Source organism: Gavia stellata, chromosome 4 (genome assembly GCF_030936135.1).
Source record: "Gavia stellata isolate bGavSte3 chromosome 4, bGavSte3.hap2, whole genome shotgun sequence".
Classification (NCBI taxonomy): domain Eukaryota; kingdom Metazoa; phylum Chordata; class Aves; order Gaviiformes; family Gaviidae; genus Gavia; species Gavia stellata.
The window spans coordinates 68,350,876-68,370,701 of NC_082597.1; the positions used below are offsets into that span (position 1 = coordinate 68,350,876).

Below are 19,826 nucleotides of genomic sequence, written 5' to 3' on the forward strand. Positions count from 1 at the left end.
GGTAACATATATGATGTTTGAATTTTGGGCAAAGAAACAAAGCATCAGCTAGGGGTTTTTTTTACAGTTAGGAAGAAAGCTTGTGTAGATGTTGAGCAGAGAATTTACACAAACGCAGACATTTGTGTGATTTGTGCCTCATGGTATCTTGGGCTGCTGCCAACAGTGTAATCTGCTCAGACACTGTTTGGTTCCCCCAAGATTATATATTCCCTGTAATGCAAGATGTTTTTAAAAAGTAATTTACTCACTGTGATATTAGAAGTCCTAATGAGTGGATCTATATTTCCTTTTGGGTCTTTTCTGCTTCAAAATCCTGGCAAACCTTGTAATGAATGTTGTGTAATCTCTGTCACTTGATTGTGGATCTAATTTTAGGTACTGATGTTTGATTTGGGGATTTTTAGTACTTTAGGAGAGACCAGAATGATTTGCATTTCCATGACCTGCATTGTTTTGAATCTTAACTGCTGTACCTGTAATCACATAATCACTAAGAGCCTGATCCTTCAGACACTTACTTCTGTGTGCAATGTAAAATGTCAATGGGACTGTTCATAGGACTAAGTACTGTTTCCCAGCTGAAGTGTTTGCAGACTTGGGTCCTGACAATGCACATTTGTGTGCCCATCTCCAGCCACACTGGAGAGGCTACTGATGGGGTTACAAAGTGCTGTGAGTAAACAGCTCACGATTCAGGTTGCAGGCACCAGGAGAAGTTAAGCACTGCATCCCAAAGAGGGAGGAGCGAACTACAGGAAATGAGTCTGACTCGTCAAAAAGTTTTAATAATTTGTCCTTTACACTGGTGTTGCTGTAGATAATCTGCCTACTTAATCTTTGTGTAGCCGAAAGTTTTGAAGCCATGGCTGTATCCAAACACACCTGTTTCCTGAGGCTTTGTCCTACTTACCTAAGGCAGTTGAGGAGTTGTCTTAGCAGGAAGACATCACTCCTACTATACTTCATAGTCTGGCCTTTAGTGTGATGTTGCTTGTGTCCCCACAAGGCAACATATTTGCTTTCCAGCTGTCAGTGGCAGTTAATAGTTTGTGGAGGGATGTATAAGAAGGGGAAGTTGTTTTCAGAGAACAAGAACATGAAACAGAAATATTTTAAAAAACTGATATTTCAGGACTGAAACAGCAGAACCACTGTGTTGGTATCACAGGTAGATGAATTGGGCAAGCTGCTTCTCAGAGAAAGACATTAAAATACAGGTGTCTCATATATATATTTTAAATACTTCTCAAAACATTTTTGTCACATCTCAAAGACAGTTCATAGAACCATAGAATCATAGAATGGTTTGGGTTAGAAGGGACCTTGAAGATCACCTAGTTCCAACCCCCCTGCCATGGGCAGGGACACTTTCCGCTAGACCAGGCTACTCAAAGTCCCATCCAACCTGGCCTTGAACATTTCCAGGGATGAGGCATCCACAGCTTCTCTGGGCAACCTGTTCCAGTGCCTCACCACCCTCATAGTGAAGAATTTCTTCCTTATAGCTAATCTAAATGTACCTTCTTTCAGTTTAAAGCCATTACTCCTTGTCCTGTCACTACATGTCCTTGTAAAATGTCCCTCTCCAGCTTTCTTGTAGGCACCCTTCAGGTACTGGAAGGCTGCTAGAAGGTGTCCCCAGAGCCGTCTCTTCTCCAGGCTGAACAACCCCAACTCTCTCAGCCTGTCTTCATAGGAGAGGTGCTCCAGCCCTCTGATCATCTTCGCGGCCCTCCTCTGGACTCACTCCAACAAGTCCATGTCCTTCTTATGTTGGGGGCCCCGGAGCTGAACGCAGTACTCCAGGTGGGGTCTCACAAGAGTGGAATAGTCCAAGTCCTTGTCCTCAGGGCTGCTCTCAATCCATTCTCTGCCCAGCCTGTATTTGTGCTTGGGATTGCCCTGACCCACATGCAGGACCTTGCACGTGGCCTTGTTGATCCTCATGAGGTTCACACGGGCCCACCTCTCAAGCCTGTCAAGGTCCCTCTGGATGGCACCCCTTCCCTCCAGCGTGTCGACTGCGCCACACAGCTTGGTGTCATCGGAAAACTTGTTGAACTAATAGTTAATAGTTGAATTAATAGTTGAACAATTAATTTCCATTCTGCTTTATTTTAGGCTACTTGATGAGTTCTTGTGTACCTCATTAGTTTGGAGAGGCTGGTGTTTTGCAATGGAGTTAGTCATCAACAATTTGTGACAGTCCTATCAGGGTTGTCCGCATTATGTAGTATCACATGGATGCAAAGGGAACTGAGACATTTTCTAGTTTATATCAGTTGTCAAATACACTCAGATCTCCTCTCCCTTCTCACCTGGAGCTTTAAGACACTCATCAGCCTCCTGAGATCTCTGATAAACATAAAGTAGATTCCCTGGAGTGTTTCACTTAAGATCAAGTGCAGCAAAAGATCTAGCGCTCCCTGTGAGGCAGCTACAGCTCCCTGATTCTCTGCCCAGCCTTGGACACAGATTTGAGCAACATGAGAGCTGCTCTGACCTGCATCATCTTGCAGTGGTCCCCAAGAGCTTGTTTACACTGGATATTTTTTCATTAGACTGTAATTACACCACTGAAACTACATGTGTGAAAACTTTGCACATGTGTAGCAGAGGTCATTCAGGTAAGGAGCTTTGTTTTAAGTCACTTTTAATACCAGCATGCTTATATCATCAATAAACACTTTCATGACTGACAAACAGCTACGGTAGGCCGTGCACCAGCTGTGGATTGCCAGAATGTGTTACGTTTCAACTTTGTGCCTTTGCTCCTGGTCCCCACAGACTGCAAGAAGAGCCAGCTGACTGAGTCCACAAGTGGATAGCTCTGTAACATGCACAACATGCCAATCAGTCCTTGCACTAAGTATTTTGCAAGGAGAGAAGTGATCTGAGGAGGTTATTCCAGATTTATATTGCTCCCTTCAGCGAAATGATGATGTGTTCCCTTTTTCTTTAGGACTCCTGCCTTATCAAGGGCTTGATTCCGCAAGGTGTTGAGCCCTGCCATGAGAGGCTGACTGCTCTCGCTTTCCCTGTCATCAGTGGCCGTGGAGAGCACTCATTATCCTTCAGCAATGCTCAACACCTTTCAGAAATGATGAGCACCTTCCAGTACTGGAACCGGCATAAATGACACAGGAACAGACTAATGCTTTGCATTTGGACCAGACTGTGCTTTTGAAGGACATGAGGAAGTTCTTTATGCTGGACTATAAGCCTGCTCCTGCTTTGACTGAAGTGAGTAGTATTTTATTTTTGTACTTTGATGTAGAGAGGAGCAGGACTGGACCTGCTGTGAGAGTGACTGATTTTCATCAACTTGTGAGCAGAGAACAGCAAGCAGAGCACGTTGACTGCTGCACAGCGTCACTGACAGATTCAGTTGCGAACACAGCATCACCGTCTTTTTCACACTTCCCTCCACCCACCTTCATCAAACAGCTCCTCTTCATTAAAGCAGTGCCCCTGCTTCTGTGCTTGCTTTAAAAGTGTTATGACACTGCTGTGAAGCACAGAATTCCCTAAAGCTTTAGAGAGAAAAAAGATAAATGAGGCATCCTGAGCAATGACTAAAGACACAGAAAAAGGAAGAACACAATGCTGATTTCAGCAAATATCTGTGCTTCCACAACACTTACTCACTGCTAGACTACTTCAGAAATTTGTTGTGTAAAGAAACATTGCAAAAATAGCCATGAAGATGACATAAAGAATAAAGTGAGCAATGATTTTCCTCTGCCCCCAATAGGAGTGACATTGAATTTGGCCACAGTACCTGCCATTATGGCTTGATACAGTTTGAAACAGTGCATGAACAATAACTGAGTCTCACCTCTGATAAAATTCAGTGTCTGAGTTATTGTAAATGTCCTTTTATCATGTTCCTGTTGTTTGACTTTATCTGGATGGACGATGTTTGGACAATGTACATAGATAAATAGGTATGCTAATAATAAATACAATAGTTGATTAGATGACACAAACAACAGCGAGCCAGCAGCACAGCCTACAATGAGGTCTAGACTAAAACTGGTTCTAATATAACTGAAAATTGTACTTTGGTCATTAAAAAACACAGGTAACAAACCAGTGACATATCCTTCTACTGCTTCTCTCACTGGTTTACTTTCACATGGCTAGAATACATTTGTTAATGTAGCTCAAGAGAATGGCAAAAGAGTTATGCTTTCTATTCTAGTAGCTAGCATGGGGGTGGACGGGTGGGTGAAAGGGAAACGTAGGTTTCAATGTGATGAAGCAGCACATGCTATGCTCCCGTTTTATGGTGCAGGGTTGTTGATGTTTTCTCAAGCAATAAATAAGAAATGTCACATAAATTCATAATCTCTGGATTCAGTCTTTCTTATACAGTCTGGCTGCCTCTTTCACTAGTCCTTTAGTTTGCTTAGGCATCTTGGCCATAGTGTGGACCTGTCTTCCTGCAGAACTAGCAGACTCCGTAAGCCAGGAGAGCACAAAGAGGGATGTTTCATTTTGAGTCCTATAAAACTTGTAGTTCTTGCTCTTTTTGAATTCCCATGGTCCCTGCTTGTGGAGAGACTACTCACATTCAGAGGTTTTGGCAGGACTCACCATCCAATACCATCTGATGGATCACCTACTACAGAGTCTGAAGACTTAAACTGCCCATAGATCCTAGAGATGGTTACAATGATTTCATAATTGACCTGACTTCCAGAGCTACTTGCAAGTACAAAACCTCACTAAAGATAAAAGAATAAAAGGAATGTAAGGTTTTAGAGCACGTTTCCAATTAAATTTGATTTGCGGGGGGGGGGGGGGGGGGGGGAGCAAAGCAAAACAGAGTATCTGGAAAGTTAAATACTCTCATTTCTCAAGCATGTGCTCTTGAAACACTTTGTTTCACTATCTTCCAGCATTACAAACAAAAGTGAATACTGTGGCAGAAGCCTAGATTTGAGAAATGTCAAGGAAAACGAAGAAACTGTGGTAGAAAAATTTGGATTGTCATTGTCATTATATGGCACTGTAGCTGCAACCTGGTAATGTGCAATAAAACTGAGATGAACAGTTTACTTTGAAAAGCACTTAGGTTATGGAATAAAATCACATGCATCAAAATTATGGCATAGCCTTCTGTATTGCGTAATGTATTGCATAAGAGAAAATAAAGAATAGCTGTTTCACATTAATACTTTGTCACATGAGCAGGTCATGAATGCCAACAGTGAATGAAATTTCACTGGAGAAAGCAAAACAGAAGAAAGTTTCTGATTCAGTCAACTTCAAAATTACTCTTCATTCAGGGTAATTTTTTAAACTATTATTATTCCAAGCAAAATGACTGTCACTGAAAGAATCTTGACAGCAGGAGGATATTTTTACTATGTCAAGTGTCAGCCCTTTGGATTTAATCAAAAGATCGTTTAAGTCTCTTTGCCTGTAATTTCTCAAGTATAGTCAGGCTCCTTATTTCTGTGGATTTTTCTTACAGCAATGAGTGAAAGAAATATTTTTAATTGCCTGAGGAACTCTGGCACCAAAACTATTTTAATGACTTGTTTCTAAACATAGAATACATATAGAATTTACTTTAATGCTTTATTAAATATTGCTGAAATACTGAAATTTTCCATTTAGCCTAAACACAGTTTTACAGATTAAAAGAAATAAAATTGAAGGGAAAGCAAGCCCACACTCTTTATTACATTCCTCTTTTTTTAGAATGACAAAATTCAAACAACACCCACATAAAATATAATTGCCAATATCATTCCACTTCATTTTTCAGAGCCAAAGAAGATAAAATCCATCATTCCCACCTCCAGGTCAGCTGCTCAGCTTTTTTTTGCTGCCGAAATGACTGCTATACCTATCTCTGTCCAGAAGAGGAGCCAGTGAGAAGAGCTGGGTGTTAGGGACCTCGCACTGAAGACGTTGGGCTCGGAGGACTAACCCACTTGAATTTCAAGAGTACTAAGGAATGTGCTGGATCAGACACCGGGGAGGTGCTTTTTTACATAATTACCACAACTTTTTAGTAGAAGACTGCCTCAGGCCCTCTGTGGCTATGCACTGCTGGGCTGCAGGTCTCTTTTGCAAAGCTTTTGCTTAATTAACTAAGGGAAAATATATTTAAGAACAATGGGTGAAAGGCACTTGAGTAAGAGAGGGGCTACACACAAGGTCTCATTTAAACCACATGTGTAGACCACAGGGCGGTGGTTCCCCAGCTGCAGCCCATCTACCTTTTGAGTAGATCATACGGTATGTGGCTGGGTGTAGACTTGGAGCTGCTTGCCAAAGACTACTGATGATGCAAGTGGAATTCACCTAACAGCTCTGTAGGCTTACACCACAAGGAATGATTTATTACTGTATCTTTTTAGGTATATGCTCATGAAGTTACACCAGGCATCAAGCTGGAGCAAGGTTTGCTCTCTACTCCTACTTGCCCCATCCAAAGGGTTAGCAAAAATGCAGTGGGCAGTGGAGGAAAGCAGATCTCATCTTTAATGTAGCTCCAGAAGGCAACAACAGTGCTGAAGATGGAGTGGACCAGGGTAGGTGATGGGGTGTTGGTGGAGCTCTGCTACTATGCCCTACTACTCTTAACAGTATAAAGCTAGCATGGATATGCCTCCTGATACTACAAATGAATCTTCATTCTGGTGTCTAGAGAGATGTACAAATACCTGTAGGCAAGTGTTGAGTGAAGCTGAACCCTGCTTGGTCTTAGAGGAGATGTTGACGGTCAATTGCTGATGCCATTGGTCCTGACAGTGCAGCAGGGATGTGGAAGATTGAATTGTAGGTTCATCAGTTTTGATCCAGTCACTCTTTGCTGCTCATTAAATTACTCTGTTCAGCTCAGCATTGTTTTGGAGAGTGTCTACTCTTATGCCAATGCAGTTCAAGGGGCACACTAACTAATATACTAACTGAATTAACTTTTTCAGTGAAGGCAAGCTCTAGAAGGCTTAAGCCATGCAGAAGTCTCTTCAGTAGAGTTGTACAACGGAGTACATTTTGTCTTCTTTGTGAATACTGTATCACTATTTTGTTAGTTGTTACAAGAGAAGTAGTACAGAAAGATGTACAGAAAACAATGGTATTCCAATGGTGTGGTATTAAATTTTATATGTGAGGAATACAAGTATGTGAGAATTGCTCGGATTGGTGTTTTGTGGCTGGGGACCATTTGTGTTAACATGCAGAAGGAGTTAAGGCCTCACATCAGCGACACACAACTTCCTCTAAACTACTGGTTTAAAAGTAACTTTTTTTAAAAGTATTTGAAATGCCGGTGTGTTTGCTGGGAACATATTATTTACATAGGGAAATTTCCTAATTTTTTTCCTTAACGTAATTTTTGATTTGTAGTTGCCTGAAAGGCATGGTACCAAATCATTTGTTCCTCCTTCAGTGCATTCCCGTTGACTTCAAAAGACTGCTCTCGTAAGAAGGAAAGTGCTTGGGTTTGGTTTATTAATACGAAAGAGGAACATGATATAAATAAACTAGATGACTCGTGTGTGCCAATGCTTTTTTAACCTGAAAGTTTCCAATTTGTGTCAGTGTTCATATGGGCTCTCGCTGCTCCTCTGGCTGCTGTACAGCCTTGATTCAACTGAAGCAGCTGCAGTCATGAGTGAAATGGCCATAGGATAAGGATCATTTTCAGGGCAAAGGCTGCAAATCCTGTTTCTTTTAAATAATGGAGCGCACACGTTTACGTTGCAGTTATTTGCATTTTAGGTTGCCTAGCCAATTAATGCCTCTTCAGATGGCCTAAACTGAGGCAAAACCCAAACCCTCACTTGTTCATACAGCACTCATGTGCACCGAGTTATTGTTGCCCACAAAATTAAAGAATTTTAAAGGCTGTCTGAAAACACAAAGTTAAATATTTAATGTATTAAATAGGTGTAACATAGGACTCGAAGAAACAAGCAAGGGGAGCAGGCTCAGCGCCTTTGAACGTCCTGCGGCCCAGACCGCCCTGGCCGGCGGCTCCTGCCCAGGCCGCCCTCAGGGCCGGGCGGGCGGCTGCGCGCCCCACAGCCGCCCCGGTTTAGCAAGAGCAGAAGTTGGGGGGCAGCCTCGCTTCCCCACACCGCATCGGTCCCCTGGCTCTGGGCGCTGCTGGGCACGCTGGGAGCCTCCTTCCTTCCTTCCCCGGGGGGGAACCACGGGCAGCTCCCCCCGCATCCCCGGCCCGGCGGGGGGACGGGCCACCGGGGGAAACTACAACTCCCGAGATGCTCCGCGCGCGGCGCGGTGCACGACGGGAGCTGCCACCTCTCCGAGGCTGCGGAGGGGGGGAGGGGGCGAGCCGCTTCCCCAGCGCGGGCGGGCGCGCGTGCGCAGGGCCGGCGCGGAAGGGGGCGTGGCCGGCGGCGCTGGCACTCCACCCCCCCTCTCCTGTGTGTCGGTTTCGGGCTCCCGTCGCCATTTAGCGCGGAGACGTCCCCGGGGCGGCCGCGGCGGCTCCCGCTCCCTCCTCCCCGCCGCGGCGCGCCACCAGGACTCGGCTCACCTGTGGCGGCGGCGGGCGGCCCCCGGTGAGGAGAGGCTGCGAGCCGCGGGCGGGGGGCAGGAGGAGGGTTTCCGGCTCCGTGCGAGGCGGCGGCGGCCGCGCGCGGGCGGTGGCTGCCTGCCGGGAGGTGGAGGCCGCGGCCGCCATGGGCGCCCCTGTGAGGCGGGGCTGAGCCCCTGGGCCCCCTTTCCCTGCCCCCTCGCCGGGGTGAGGGCGCTGGGCCTGCCCAGGCCTCCCCCGCCCGGTGCGAGTGACTGAGCGCGGCAGCTTCCTCCGCGGCCGGCGTGTGGGGCCTGCCCCCATCTCCCTGCCTCGTCTCCCGGCCCCTTCCCCTCCCCTCCCCGCAGGCCCTCGCTCCGGGGGACACCCGGACCTGCCCCGCTTTCTCTCTATCGCTGGGGAATAATTGCAGCGCGCTCCCTTCGCCTTAAAGCTGCCGTGCGAGGCACCGGCTTCTCCCCGGTCGGGGGCCTGCCTCGGGGCTCCTCCCTCCGCGCCCGGGCCCGCTGCTTGGGTTTTTCCTCCCCTCGCTGCCCCCATCCCCGCGCCCCGTCTCCGCTCCTGGTGCTCCATGTCGGCCCCGCTGCCCGGCTTCCCGCTGCAGGATGGATGTAGACACTAACCGGGGACCCACCCCGCCGGCCCAGCCTCCCCAGCAGCCGCCTCCCAGCTCCGCCGTAAGGAGCCCTTGGGACCCTCCTCTGTTGCAGCTGCAACGGCAGCCGGGGACAGGCGCGCTCCCCGCTCAGTGACCGGCCCTTTCCCTCGCCTCCCCCCCGCTGCCGCCTCACCCCAGCAGCGCTCCCCCGGGGCATGATGTCGGGGGGCGCCGCAGACAGCGGCACCCCGGCCCCTCGCTTCCTGGCTCCCCCACCGCCGCCGCCCAAGAACGGTTCCAGCTCGGACAGCTCCATCGGCGAGAAGCTGGGAGCCGCCGACCACGGAGCCTCCGGAGCCGGTGGAGCAAGCGGTGTAGCAGGGAGTGGAGGCCGTAGTGAGGAGTACCGGCGCCGCCGCCACACCATGGACAAGGACAGCCGAGGGGCGGCAGCCACCGAGCACCGCTTCTTCCGCCGTAGCGTGATCTGCGACTCCAACGCTACGGCCTTGGAGCTACCCAGTTTGCAGCCCGCAGCGCCCTCGGCCCCTGTCTCGGGAGGCAGTGCCGCTCCCTTGGTCTCTCCTCCCGAGTGTGCCAGCCGAACTTCTTGCATCGCTGTCAGCGCCGCCCAGGCTCCCTCGCTGCTGCAGCAGCCGCCGCCACCTGCCCCGCTTCCCGTCGAAGGACAGTCTGCTCAGGAGCCCCCTGCCGCGAAGGATGCCGCCCCGCTGCTGCGCAAGGAGGAGGAGGACGAGGCAACCGCGCTACCCCCCACCAGTGCCGCTGGCAGCGCGTCAGCTGCCAGCCGGGAATTTGAGGAGCGGAGGACACAGCAGGAAGACATTGAAGAGCTTGAGACCAAGGCAGTGGGCATCTCCCCAGATGGCCGCTTCCTGAAGTTTGACATCGAGATTGGAAGAGGCTCTTTCAAAACCGTGTATAAAGGACTGGATACGGATACCACTGTGGAAGTTGCCTGGTGCGAGCTGCAGGTAAATAAAAATTGTGAATTACCAAAGCACAGTCACTCTCCTAGGTGCTAGGCTGTGTGCTTGTGGGAGGTAAAATCTGTCAACTCGAGGTCTGCTTTATTCAGACAGGGAACTCTAGACCTTACCTGAGGTACTCCTTCGGAAGAAAGGCGCAGCCTTTCCTTGGAGTCGGTTTGTCTTTTAATTATTTTAAATACTGTGCTCTCTGAAGCATTTTTTAGGTTTATCATCAGAAAATATACTACAGTTCTGTTTTGTATGGAATTTTGCATTTTACGTCTCCAAAAGGTAACTTGGAAGATTGTAAAAATACTTGTACGCAGCTTCAGGGAGGCTGAAGGAAAATGTGCCCATTGCAATACAGGTGAATGTCAACTTGAGCTAGCCTTAATTTTTTTAAATTTATGTGGGTGATTTTCGTAGGAAAAACACTAAAATGTTAATTTCACAGACGCTTTGTATGTTTGTGGCAGTGGATTCTTGCAGGAGGTAACCCTAGGATATACACGCAGTCACGTAGTGCATCACATTGCTTAGTTTTGCAAAGCTATTTTTTCATTCTAAGTTCTAGGGTTCTCACTTCATACAGGCACAAGGAGGAAAGTAATTGTTTCCTTTCTGAAGCTTTAAAAAAACCCCTGAAATTTAGCCTTTCCAAATGACTAGGGGATTAAACTGGACTAAGACACTAGTCTTCTACCAGGTTTCTAGCCTGAGCAGAGCCAGAGTTATGTAGAAGCCCAGTCTAATGATGGCAAGAATACCCTTGGTTCCATGCGAGTCAGAGCTTGTATAACCGAGACGCAGGGTGCTGTGCAACAACCTTAAAAGAAGTGGGAAGATCTTGGAGTACCAGGAACAACAAATACCTGGTATACTAGTTTGTTTTCAGAGCTTCAGCATTAAATTAAAAGGGTAGTGCTTGTTTTTTAGTGTTGGGTTTTGGTGCAATCCATAGAGGGGTTCATTAGTATGGCTTTATTATTGTGTGTGTTCCCATTCCAATTTAGGGCACACGAAGGAGCATTGGGTCAAAATTCAGAAGTCTTTGAGGGTTTTTTTTAAGCAGTTAGCTGCTCACAAGTGACTGATGGCAGTAACTGCACCAGAAGTTTCTTCCCCTTAAAAGCAGTTTTATATCTATTCCAGTCAAACTGAGAGAATTTATTAAGAGATTTCTTGATTTGTGTTCATATTTGCTTTTAGGTGATTGCTCAAGCATTCAACCAGTATCTTGGTTGATTATGTTTGCCATTATTCTCTGCTTACTGACTGTGGAAATAGGCTTCCAATTTCCTTTGTGACCCTTAAGCATGCCTTGCTTCTCCATGCTAGCTGCATATTTACTGTGGTCTTCTTTTGAGCATTAATTTTAAGTAAAAAAAGTGAAATTATCCAGTGTTGGGCTCTTCTTAAACTGTTCACTTGTAGTTTGAACTGAGGGGAGATTAATAATCCACGAAAATTATATGACTTTTAATTGAAATTTTAATCTTTGCAATTTTGGAGTTCCTTGACTTTAACCCCTGAAATCTGTTTTAATCTTTACACTTTACTTACTGATCAGAAACTGAAGTCAGCTTGGCATCAGTCACTTCGCTAACATTGCCTCTGTTGAAGTGTCTTAATCATCATCAGTACCATGTGGACAAACTGTCTAAAGAAGCACCTTCTTTGAAGTCATTTAATAAAGAAGCCAATTTATAAAGGGCATGCTGCTGAGCTTTCAATTGATTGAAAAATTTAATGAGTAGTATTTAAAATGACAGATTGCAAAAAGCATGAGTGAAAATATTTTTAAGAGGGGGATATTTGGTGTTTTGCTTGGAGGTTAACTATGTTACAGGAGTGCCTTGCGGGTTAAATTATTCTGAAGACTGTAGTTTTCCTCTTGTAAGGAGACTGTACAAAATGGCAAATTTGAAACAGCAATATAGATTTTATAGCTCTTAAAAGTGTTTGCTAAAGGTGCTAGACTCTACAGCTAGTAGAATATTTTAAGATTAAGTCCTGTTTTATTGTTTGTGTTTAGAAATAAAAGGAGGAACTTGGTATTTGTTGGTATGATGGGTACATCCTCTTATTTCTCTAGGAAAATATAATTGTTGACAGGTTAGTGATGTTTGTTCTGCATGATTTGTATGAAAATACAATCTGGATTCACAAAGATGGACTGAAACATAGATGTCATTGGTTTTCCAGAATGCCATGGTTTGAGGATGGATGAACATTCAAAGCATAATTATTTTATTAGGTAAATGTGAATGATTTTCTTCCATGCTATATTACACCAACCCATAACTGACTGATGATTATTTTTAATTGTATTGAAATCACATTCCTTAGCAATCTTCTCTGTATTCATGCTAGCAAGCATAGGCATCCTACGTGTCCCACCTCTCTAGAGTCTTCTCAACAGTGCTACTGTAGTGCTGCCGGGATGAGGCTGCTGTGCATGATTATGCAGACTAAGTTGTTCCTCTCATGGCTTGTCCAAAGTTGATAAAGGTGTATCACAGTTCTTGATTGCAAGATGTATAACAGAATGGGGCAAGAACAGTTTGTGCTTTTGCAGAGTCTTTGGGTGTATGTTCATTTAAGGCTTTTCTAGCATACCTTGAATGCTTCAGTTTCTTTAAAATCTCTGCTGTCTGGAAGGAAGCAAGATGCCAGCTGCTTTCATCTCAGTTAAACTACAGCATTTAAATATTGGAGCGAATCCTGTAATAGGAAACTTGTGGATCAAGGACAGCACAGAAGACTTTGTGGTGGTCTCTGACAGAATGACTTTTTAATGCTGAATAATGCAACTACACCTGATCTTTTATTTATGTGCTCTGTAGCGATAAAGTGTAAAATCTGAGAATATCAATATGCTTCCTTTCAAAGGGAGTTTGGGTGCTGTTTATCAAATAAAGCTTGTGGTCCCAAGTTGCTGATGATACTCTCCAGAATATTGCTCCACATCCCTAAGAAGCCTCTTGAACTGCGTTGTAATGCCCCTTATGCTTGATGTACTGAACTGTTGAGAAAACAGAAGGAGAAAGAGCTGAAATTCTGTGGGCAACCTAATGGTGTTCTTAGTATCTCCAGTAAGGGAGGTCCTCTCCAAGACTCTAGTTTTTCTTGATCTGTGGAAGATGGGAAGATTTGATTTGAAGGAATTGAGTATTTCAAGGTTGCTTATAGATGTGTAACAAAATCCTAACAAAGGTGTGACTGATGGCCTACCCTAGTTTACTTTGTGGCCTGTCTATATGAAGCAAAGTGTAACTGAACCTAGTTTAAATATTGGATGCAGGCATTTAAATGTGAAGTATCTGCCCTGCTGTGAGCATAGTGGAGCTGTGAAGAGCTTAGCAGCAACTGCTTAGGGCCAGTGCTCAGCTTCAGATACTGCAAGGAAATTGTTAGTGTAGTGTTAGCTTTCAAATACTTCTATTCCCATTGTATATATTCATCTCAGCTCTAGTTATTCTGAGTCAAGTGTGCCTCCTACTGTTGTCATTAGCACATCTCATAAATTGAGTGAAGGAGTAGTTAGGGTTACTGCTTTAATGGTCTTTAAGTAGGTAGAAGTTGACAAAAGTGGTTACTGCTGCTGTTTTCTATTTTAGTTTAAAATAACTCTTCCTGTACAATTGTGTTAGTGGTTGGTCTTTTTAAAGCAGTGAGTCTTTTGTCACCTCTCTACAGTTCAGGTAATATTGTGGCTGAAATGGGATGCATTTTCCTGTTGCATTAAGTTTAACTATGTGAAGTAATACTCTTATGCCAAAGGTAGTAAGAGTCACATATTTGACTGTAAAAGCCAAATCTTAGGGGTAATTTGTTATACTCTGAGTCCCTGTTTCAGTTTGAGTTGGTTTTAAATTAACTGTCATTTAACTTCTGGTTTACAGAACAATACGGGGTGGTGCAGTCACTTGCTGGACTGCAAAATCTTGTGTCTAGAATTACTGCTCTGGGTTCTGTTATTCAAGTTAGTAACTTCTAAATATGGAAGTGTGCTTGGTGGTATGGAAGGTAAATTTGGCTCTTTTTTGAACTGTGTATTTTTCAGGCGTTTGAAGACTTATCTTCTTTCATTTGGACAGTGTCTTCTCTTAAAGGAAGCATGATTTAGAAACTGTTATTAAAAAGATACTTACATTAGTTGAAAATGCATTCCTGGTAAACTGCATGCATTGGAGAACTGCACCACTTGTCTGGTATGTGCTGTATCATTCCTGTCCTTTGTATTCCTTTGACAGAAAGGGTAGGTTGGTCAGTCAGCAGTTACACTTCATGAACACATCTTCTTGCTGATATGTCACTTTGCCATTCTTACTCTGGCTTCAGTGCAGTGTTGGTCAGGTTATTGTGCTTAACATGTGAGCTGCTGAAGGGGAAAAGGAGGTTCGGGGCTGTCTCTAAGTGAGATAGAGCTTCTGGGGGTAAGAAATGAGTTCGAGAGGTGAAAGTGGTGCAAGAAGAGTATATTGTACTCGTTACTACTTTGAGGGGAAGCTGAATGTGAGTTTGGTTACCTTTAGTTATAAATCTTCTGAGTAATAAATAGTGTAGGTTACATGTATGCAATTCTGTTGCAGACTGTTAACTATAGACCAAGTATACTGTACAAATACTTCAACTTACAAATGGATTTTTCTTTACTTAGGCAGTAGCAATGAAAAAAAGAGTTGAGAACAAACATAATGCCATAACCAAATGTGAACCATGAGATTCTGTAGTGCGCTCTGATAAAAATGATAATGCAACTGGTTGTCGTTTTATTACAGGAAGTAGTGAGGTGCGAAGTAATATTTCCATATGTCAGAATTTTTCTGACTGTAACAATGTATATAAGTTAGCTTAAAACTCACAATACAGGAAGTTGCTTGGATATGATGTATGTCTTCACTTCTAGTGACACTTCAGATTTAACTATACCTATCTTCATCTCTTAAGAGTTAAAGCTTTATTTAATACTGATTTTTAGGTCAGCAGACAACAATGGAATGTCGTTTCTGTACTCTGGAGTATAGACTCCACTGCAGGCTCACCATGATAAATATCAGCTTACTGAAGTCAAAGTATAATTCTTAAAAATCTCTTTGCTTTCCGGACTGGCTGGGCTGGGAATGTTTCAGAAGCTGCGTGTTCAAGTCTGACAACCAAAAAAGGTCTTGTAACATATAACTGTGGCATCCTGTTGTCTTTTTGTTTTTTTAAAACTGGTTGCATATTGCTCACTAGGAGGCCTGACTGCAAAGATACTAGCTCTGACACACAATCGTATAGCTACATTGAAGTAAAATGGAAAACCAGATCAAAACCTTTGTGCAGTGAGAGGAAGCTGAGTGTGGACCTGGAATTCATCTGTCTGTTAAGTGCTACTGGAAAAAGATTACATTCTGCTAGTTCTGGAGGAATAGTCAACATTCTGAAACAAATGCACGTTCTTTGAAAGCTCTAACTGTGGTTTAATTCTGAATATTTTAAAATATTTTTAATAAAACTTCTACTGAAACAGATCAAGCTCAAGTCTAATCCAGCGTGGTGACTCTCATGCCCACCCTGTACTTCACATCAGTGTTTAAAATAACACTGCTGGTCTGTGAGCATAACTGTATGTGGCTACAGCCACTGTAACACCATCAGTGTGCCTCCTTTTCATGACTACTTCTGGGTCAGATGCATAATTGTCACAAATGTACATTAACAAAGGTGTGTGACAATCTCTGTGAATATCATTCTGTCCTTATTAGCTGTCTTTCTGTTCTCAGCTCTACAAATTCCAGAATACTGAAAGCAAAAAGCTGTAAAACTGTAAGTGTAGAATTGGTTTATGACACTTACAGCTTACACTGGATTTCCAAGTGTATTCGAGTGTGCACACGTAGGGAGCTTGAAATTTTGTGCGGTAAAGTCTAAATTTTCTGTTGGTTTTCCATGTTGTAGGATATAACAAGTTGCTGGTACTTACTGGCTTCAAATCTCTGATGTGAAAATTTGTCCTTTGGCTAAAGAACGAAACCCAGCCATATTCTTGAGTGTTTGTGCTGTAATTGATACAATTGACAACTTGATAAATGACATGGGAAAGGAGCCAGACTAATTACCTGCAGAAGTATAAACAGTGGTCAGGCTTCCTCAGAGTTTACAGAGGTGACCCTGAAAGAGAGAAGGGAGCTTAAGTACATTCTGGAGCTGCAGCTGTTAGGAGACCTCTACTTAGGAAAATAATCTTACCTCAAAGGGATATCACTTTTGGAGATGGCTGTGGTTCAATTTGTAACTGGCTGGTTGTGAGGGAATAAATATAATCGGATAAGTACATTCTGAAAATGCAGCATTTCTCATGGAAATAAATAGGTTCTTATTTGTCAGTTCAGGTGGGTTTGACAGCTGCAGAATTAAATCTCTTAAATGAGATCTGTTTTGGGTTGCTGTGGTTTAAAATAAAAACTTAGCTTCATAACTAAACTTTTGAGGGCTAAGGAAGAGTATTAGGACTACAATCTTGCTTTGAAAGGGAAAAAAAAAATGTCATCTGATAAAACTCCCTGGAGACATACTGTATAGAGTCCTTTGAGAGCTGTCTAGCAGAGTAGTAAGTAAAACAAGCAGTAATAGATCTGTGGTAGTCTCCATGAATGGAGTGCATGGTGCAGCGTAGATTTGGTACCCTTTGGTTATAACATCCCTCTGGGCCACCTGTCCTTTTTCTTATTTTGTCATCATTTTTTTGTTTCATACCAGCGGCTTGTTAAACAACACAGCTCTGACTGTCACCCAGGTTGTCCATACTGCATGTGACAAAGTTTGTGCTAAGCAGTGGCAGCCTTGATGCTTCCTGTCATGCATCTCTTCAGAAACTCTCGGTTCCTGTAAAGATTAGCAACCTTTTTTTTTTTTGAGATCAGTAACTGGTTCTTCCAAATCATGGTTGAGTTGAAATAAAAGTTGAGTATTTTTCTGTTTCAGTTCACACTTTCTTTAAGTTCACATTTTCAAGCTTGTCTCAGTCTTGAGAGTTACTAACTTCTGAAAAATAGAAATGCAGACATAATGGCTGTAACATTTGGGCTATAAGAAAAAGAATAAATATCATGCAAGTTTGCAGTGCTTCCGCAGCTGGGCGTAAGTCTTGGCAGAGCATGTGTCTTTTTTTTTTTTTTTTTAAATAAATAGCAGATGGTAGAAGGTTACTGTTTTCAACTCTTAAAACTTTAGATAATGATTCCATGGTTTTAATTTGATCATGACATGTGTACACCATGTCTGGAAAAACACTCTTCCAGTATACTTGAAACAATTCCTATCCTAAATAGCTGGATTTGTAGTGCTGCTTGAAAATTGATTTCTCAGAGTAGTTGAAGGCTTTTATCTAATGTGAGGCATCTGAAAATCTTTTCAAACATGGTGTTAAACGTCTCCTAACAATGAGATTCAACTCTTTATGCTGGCTTCGTAAGTATTTTTGTGGAAGCTGCTTACAGTCCCCAAGACTTTCTTCTAGCTGATTTTGAGAATGATTCAGGCTATGTACTGAAACTTAAACAGTGTTCGAACGTCTCTGGTCAAGATACTACAGATATCCTTCTCTCTACCTTACTTCCAACTTCCTCAGCATATTTAGATATTGTCATACCACCATTCTTCAACGTGTGGTTTTGGTTGCCCTTGTTATTCCCCTTGGGAGAGCCAGGGGAAGTGAAGAGGACTAGGATTGAATCTGTGGCTCACTTGAGGTCATTGTTGAGAAAGGGAGCTTGTTCACTTCTTGTCTTATGGGCACAACCTGCAGAATACTCCTAAACTTGATGCCGCAAAGGGTAAATGTGCTAATGATGTTCTGTGCTATGTGATGCTGTCCTCTTAACGAGCTTTTAGTTTATTTTTCAGCGAAGGAAACTGCAGCCTTCTAAAAAATAGACTTTGTGTCAGTATTTTTTGTCTTCTAGAAGCTGTTTAATTATTAATATTTATGTAAAGCAGTAAGCAATTTTTACAAGGATAACTCATTCTAAATCACTCACGGAGGCAAAGTTACCAAGCTTGGATTTATCATTTTAGGTATAAGCAGAATCTTTGGGATTGCTACCTGCATTCTTAGTTTAGAAATCCTGCAAAAAGTATGTTTATACTTGATGGCCATCTGTCTTGTAACTAAAATATCTATGAGCTTTTAAGTGATGTGTCAATGACACTGGAACTAATGCTTTGCCCAGGGCTGTGTGTCTTAATGTAGGGAATATAATTTCTTTTTGTATTCAGTGTGCCCAAGAATATGATTCTGAAATCATCCGGTTCATCTATTGGCAATAGTCTGGGCAGCAATTCTCTGGAGTATCTGTTCTCAGGACAAGATCACCATGGTGCTTTTCAAGTCTTCTAATTTAGTGAGTAGTTAGCAGGATTCCTTTTAGCACGTTACCAGTAAGATCAAAGAGGAAGCTTTGGCAAGTCTGAGAACTTGTGATGTGGATGCTGTATTTTGAGCAATAGTTCAGAATGGTTCGGATCCTATCACCTCTGTTAATAAGCAGTCATTGATAGAAACTTACGATAGCTATCCACTGAACAGCTATTTTTATGCTTTAGGACAGTAGATGGTGTGGAAAATAAGCTTTATTAGACCCCCTATATGAGGGAGAAGCTTTGTTATTTCTGTTCAGCTCTTCTGGATCATCTTTTTCATCTGGATGGCTTCAGCCATTCCTTATTTCATAGCATCAGTACCTGAAGATAGTGGGTTCTGATAGCAGATTTGGGGCTAGCAAAAGAAAGCAAAAAGCTACAAATGGAAAAACTCATTTAAGTGATTGAGAGTTTATTACCACCATTTGGAAGAATTTGAAAAAAATATGAACACTGATCTCTCTGTAATTAGGGTAAATCTGAAACAACTATGTAGGAATGTTGAGCTAAATGGAAGATAGTACAAAGCTGATACCAACAATTATGTCCATTTTATCTGGTTTTGGCCAGTTACTATAGTCTCATGATAGTTTAAGACTATCCAACTGATGGTGTTACCCTGTTTTCCTTGGACGTTTTCCTCTCTTAGAATAACCCTGTGACTTGTTTCTGCTTTGCTGACTGTTGCTGGCAAGTTTATGACCCCAATCTGAACGTATTTTGACTGCTTCTATCCTGGCAAAAACTAATGACATACAAACAATAACCCACAAATATTGCTATTAAAAGCTTCAGCAATCCAGGCTGATTATCTTAAGGATCTACAAATCTGTGTACACTTACATAATATGCATCTCTTAATGGCAATTTCTGAACTGTTAGCAGGTTTTGCTTAAATGTTGCAAAATGTTACCATGTCTGTTTTCAAATCTGCTTCTTTTAAGTGAGGCTTTTATTCCTACAGGTATTTTCCAACATAAAACTATTTTTGGTTTGACTCTTCCTTTATTCAGCTGTATAGTATGCTTTCATTTGGGAAATGTAGGTTGTGTATCTATATAAAAATGCAAGATGCTACCTTAATGTGCTCTGTTTTGCTATAGCTGGTTTGGACTCGGAGCCTTTGAGTCTTCCCTAAAGGAAAACTGCAATAAGTGAGACTAAACTTGAATTGGAGAATTCCTGAGAAGCAGTCCATTCAGACAAGTATCCTACAGTAAGAAATACTGTCTGAAAAGTGATTGAAATTTTTTTGTATTGCCTTCTCTGGATGTAGACAAGTAGAGATTGACAGTAT

At 43.1% G+C, this 19,826-nt stretch overlaps 2 protein-coding genes across 2 annotated transcripts in view; one reads left to right on the plus strand and one right to left on the minus strand.

Moving 5' to 3' along the window:
- Positions 1-8,677, minus strand: part of NINJ2 (ninjurin 2) — a 74,739-nt gene extending 66,062 nt beyond the window's left edge. Inside the window, exon 1 of the mRNA XM_059816715.1 lies at positions 8,531-8,677. Coding sequence (XP_059672698.1) covers positions 8,531-8,677 — 147 coding nt within the window. The remainder of the gene's footprint in view (positions 1-8,530) is intronic.
- A 669-nt stretch (positions 8,678-9,346) lies between these two features.
- WNK1 (WNK lysine deficient protein kinase 1) overlaps positions 9,347-19,826 on the plus strand; it is a 111,341-nt gene continuing 100,861 nt past the window's right edge. Inside the window, exon 1 of the mRNA XM_059817238.1 lies at positions 9,347-10,123. Within this exon, the coding sequence (XP_059673221.1) occupies positions 9,347-10,123 (777 nt within the window). The remainder of the gene's footprint in view (positions 10,124-19,826) is intronic.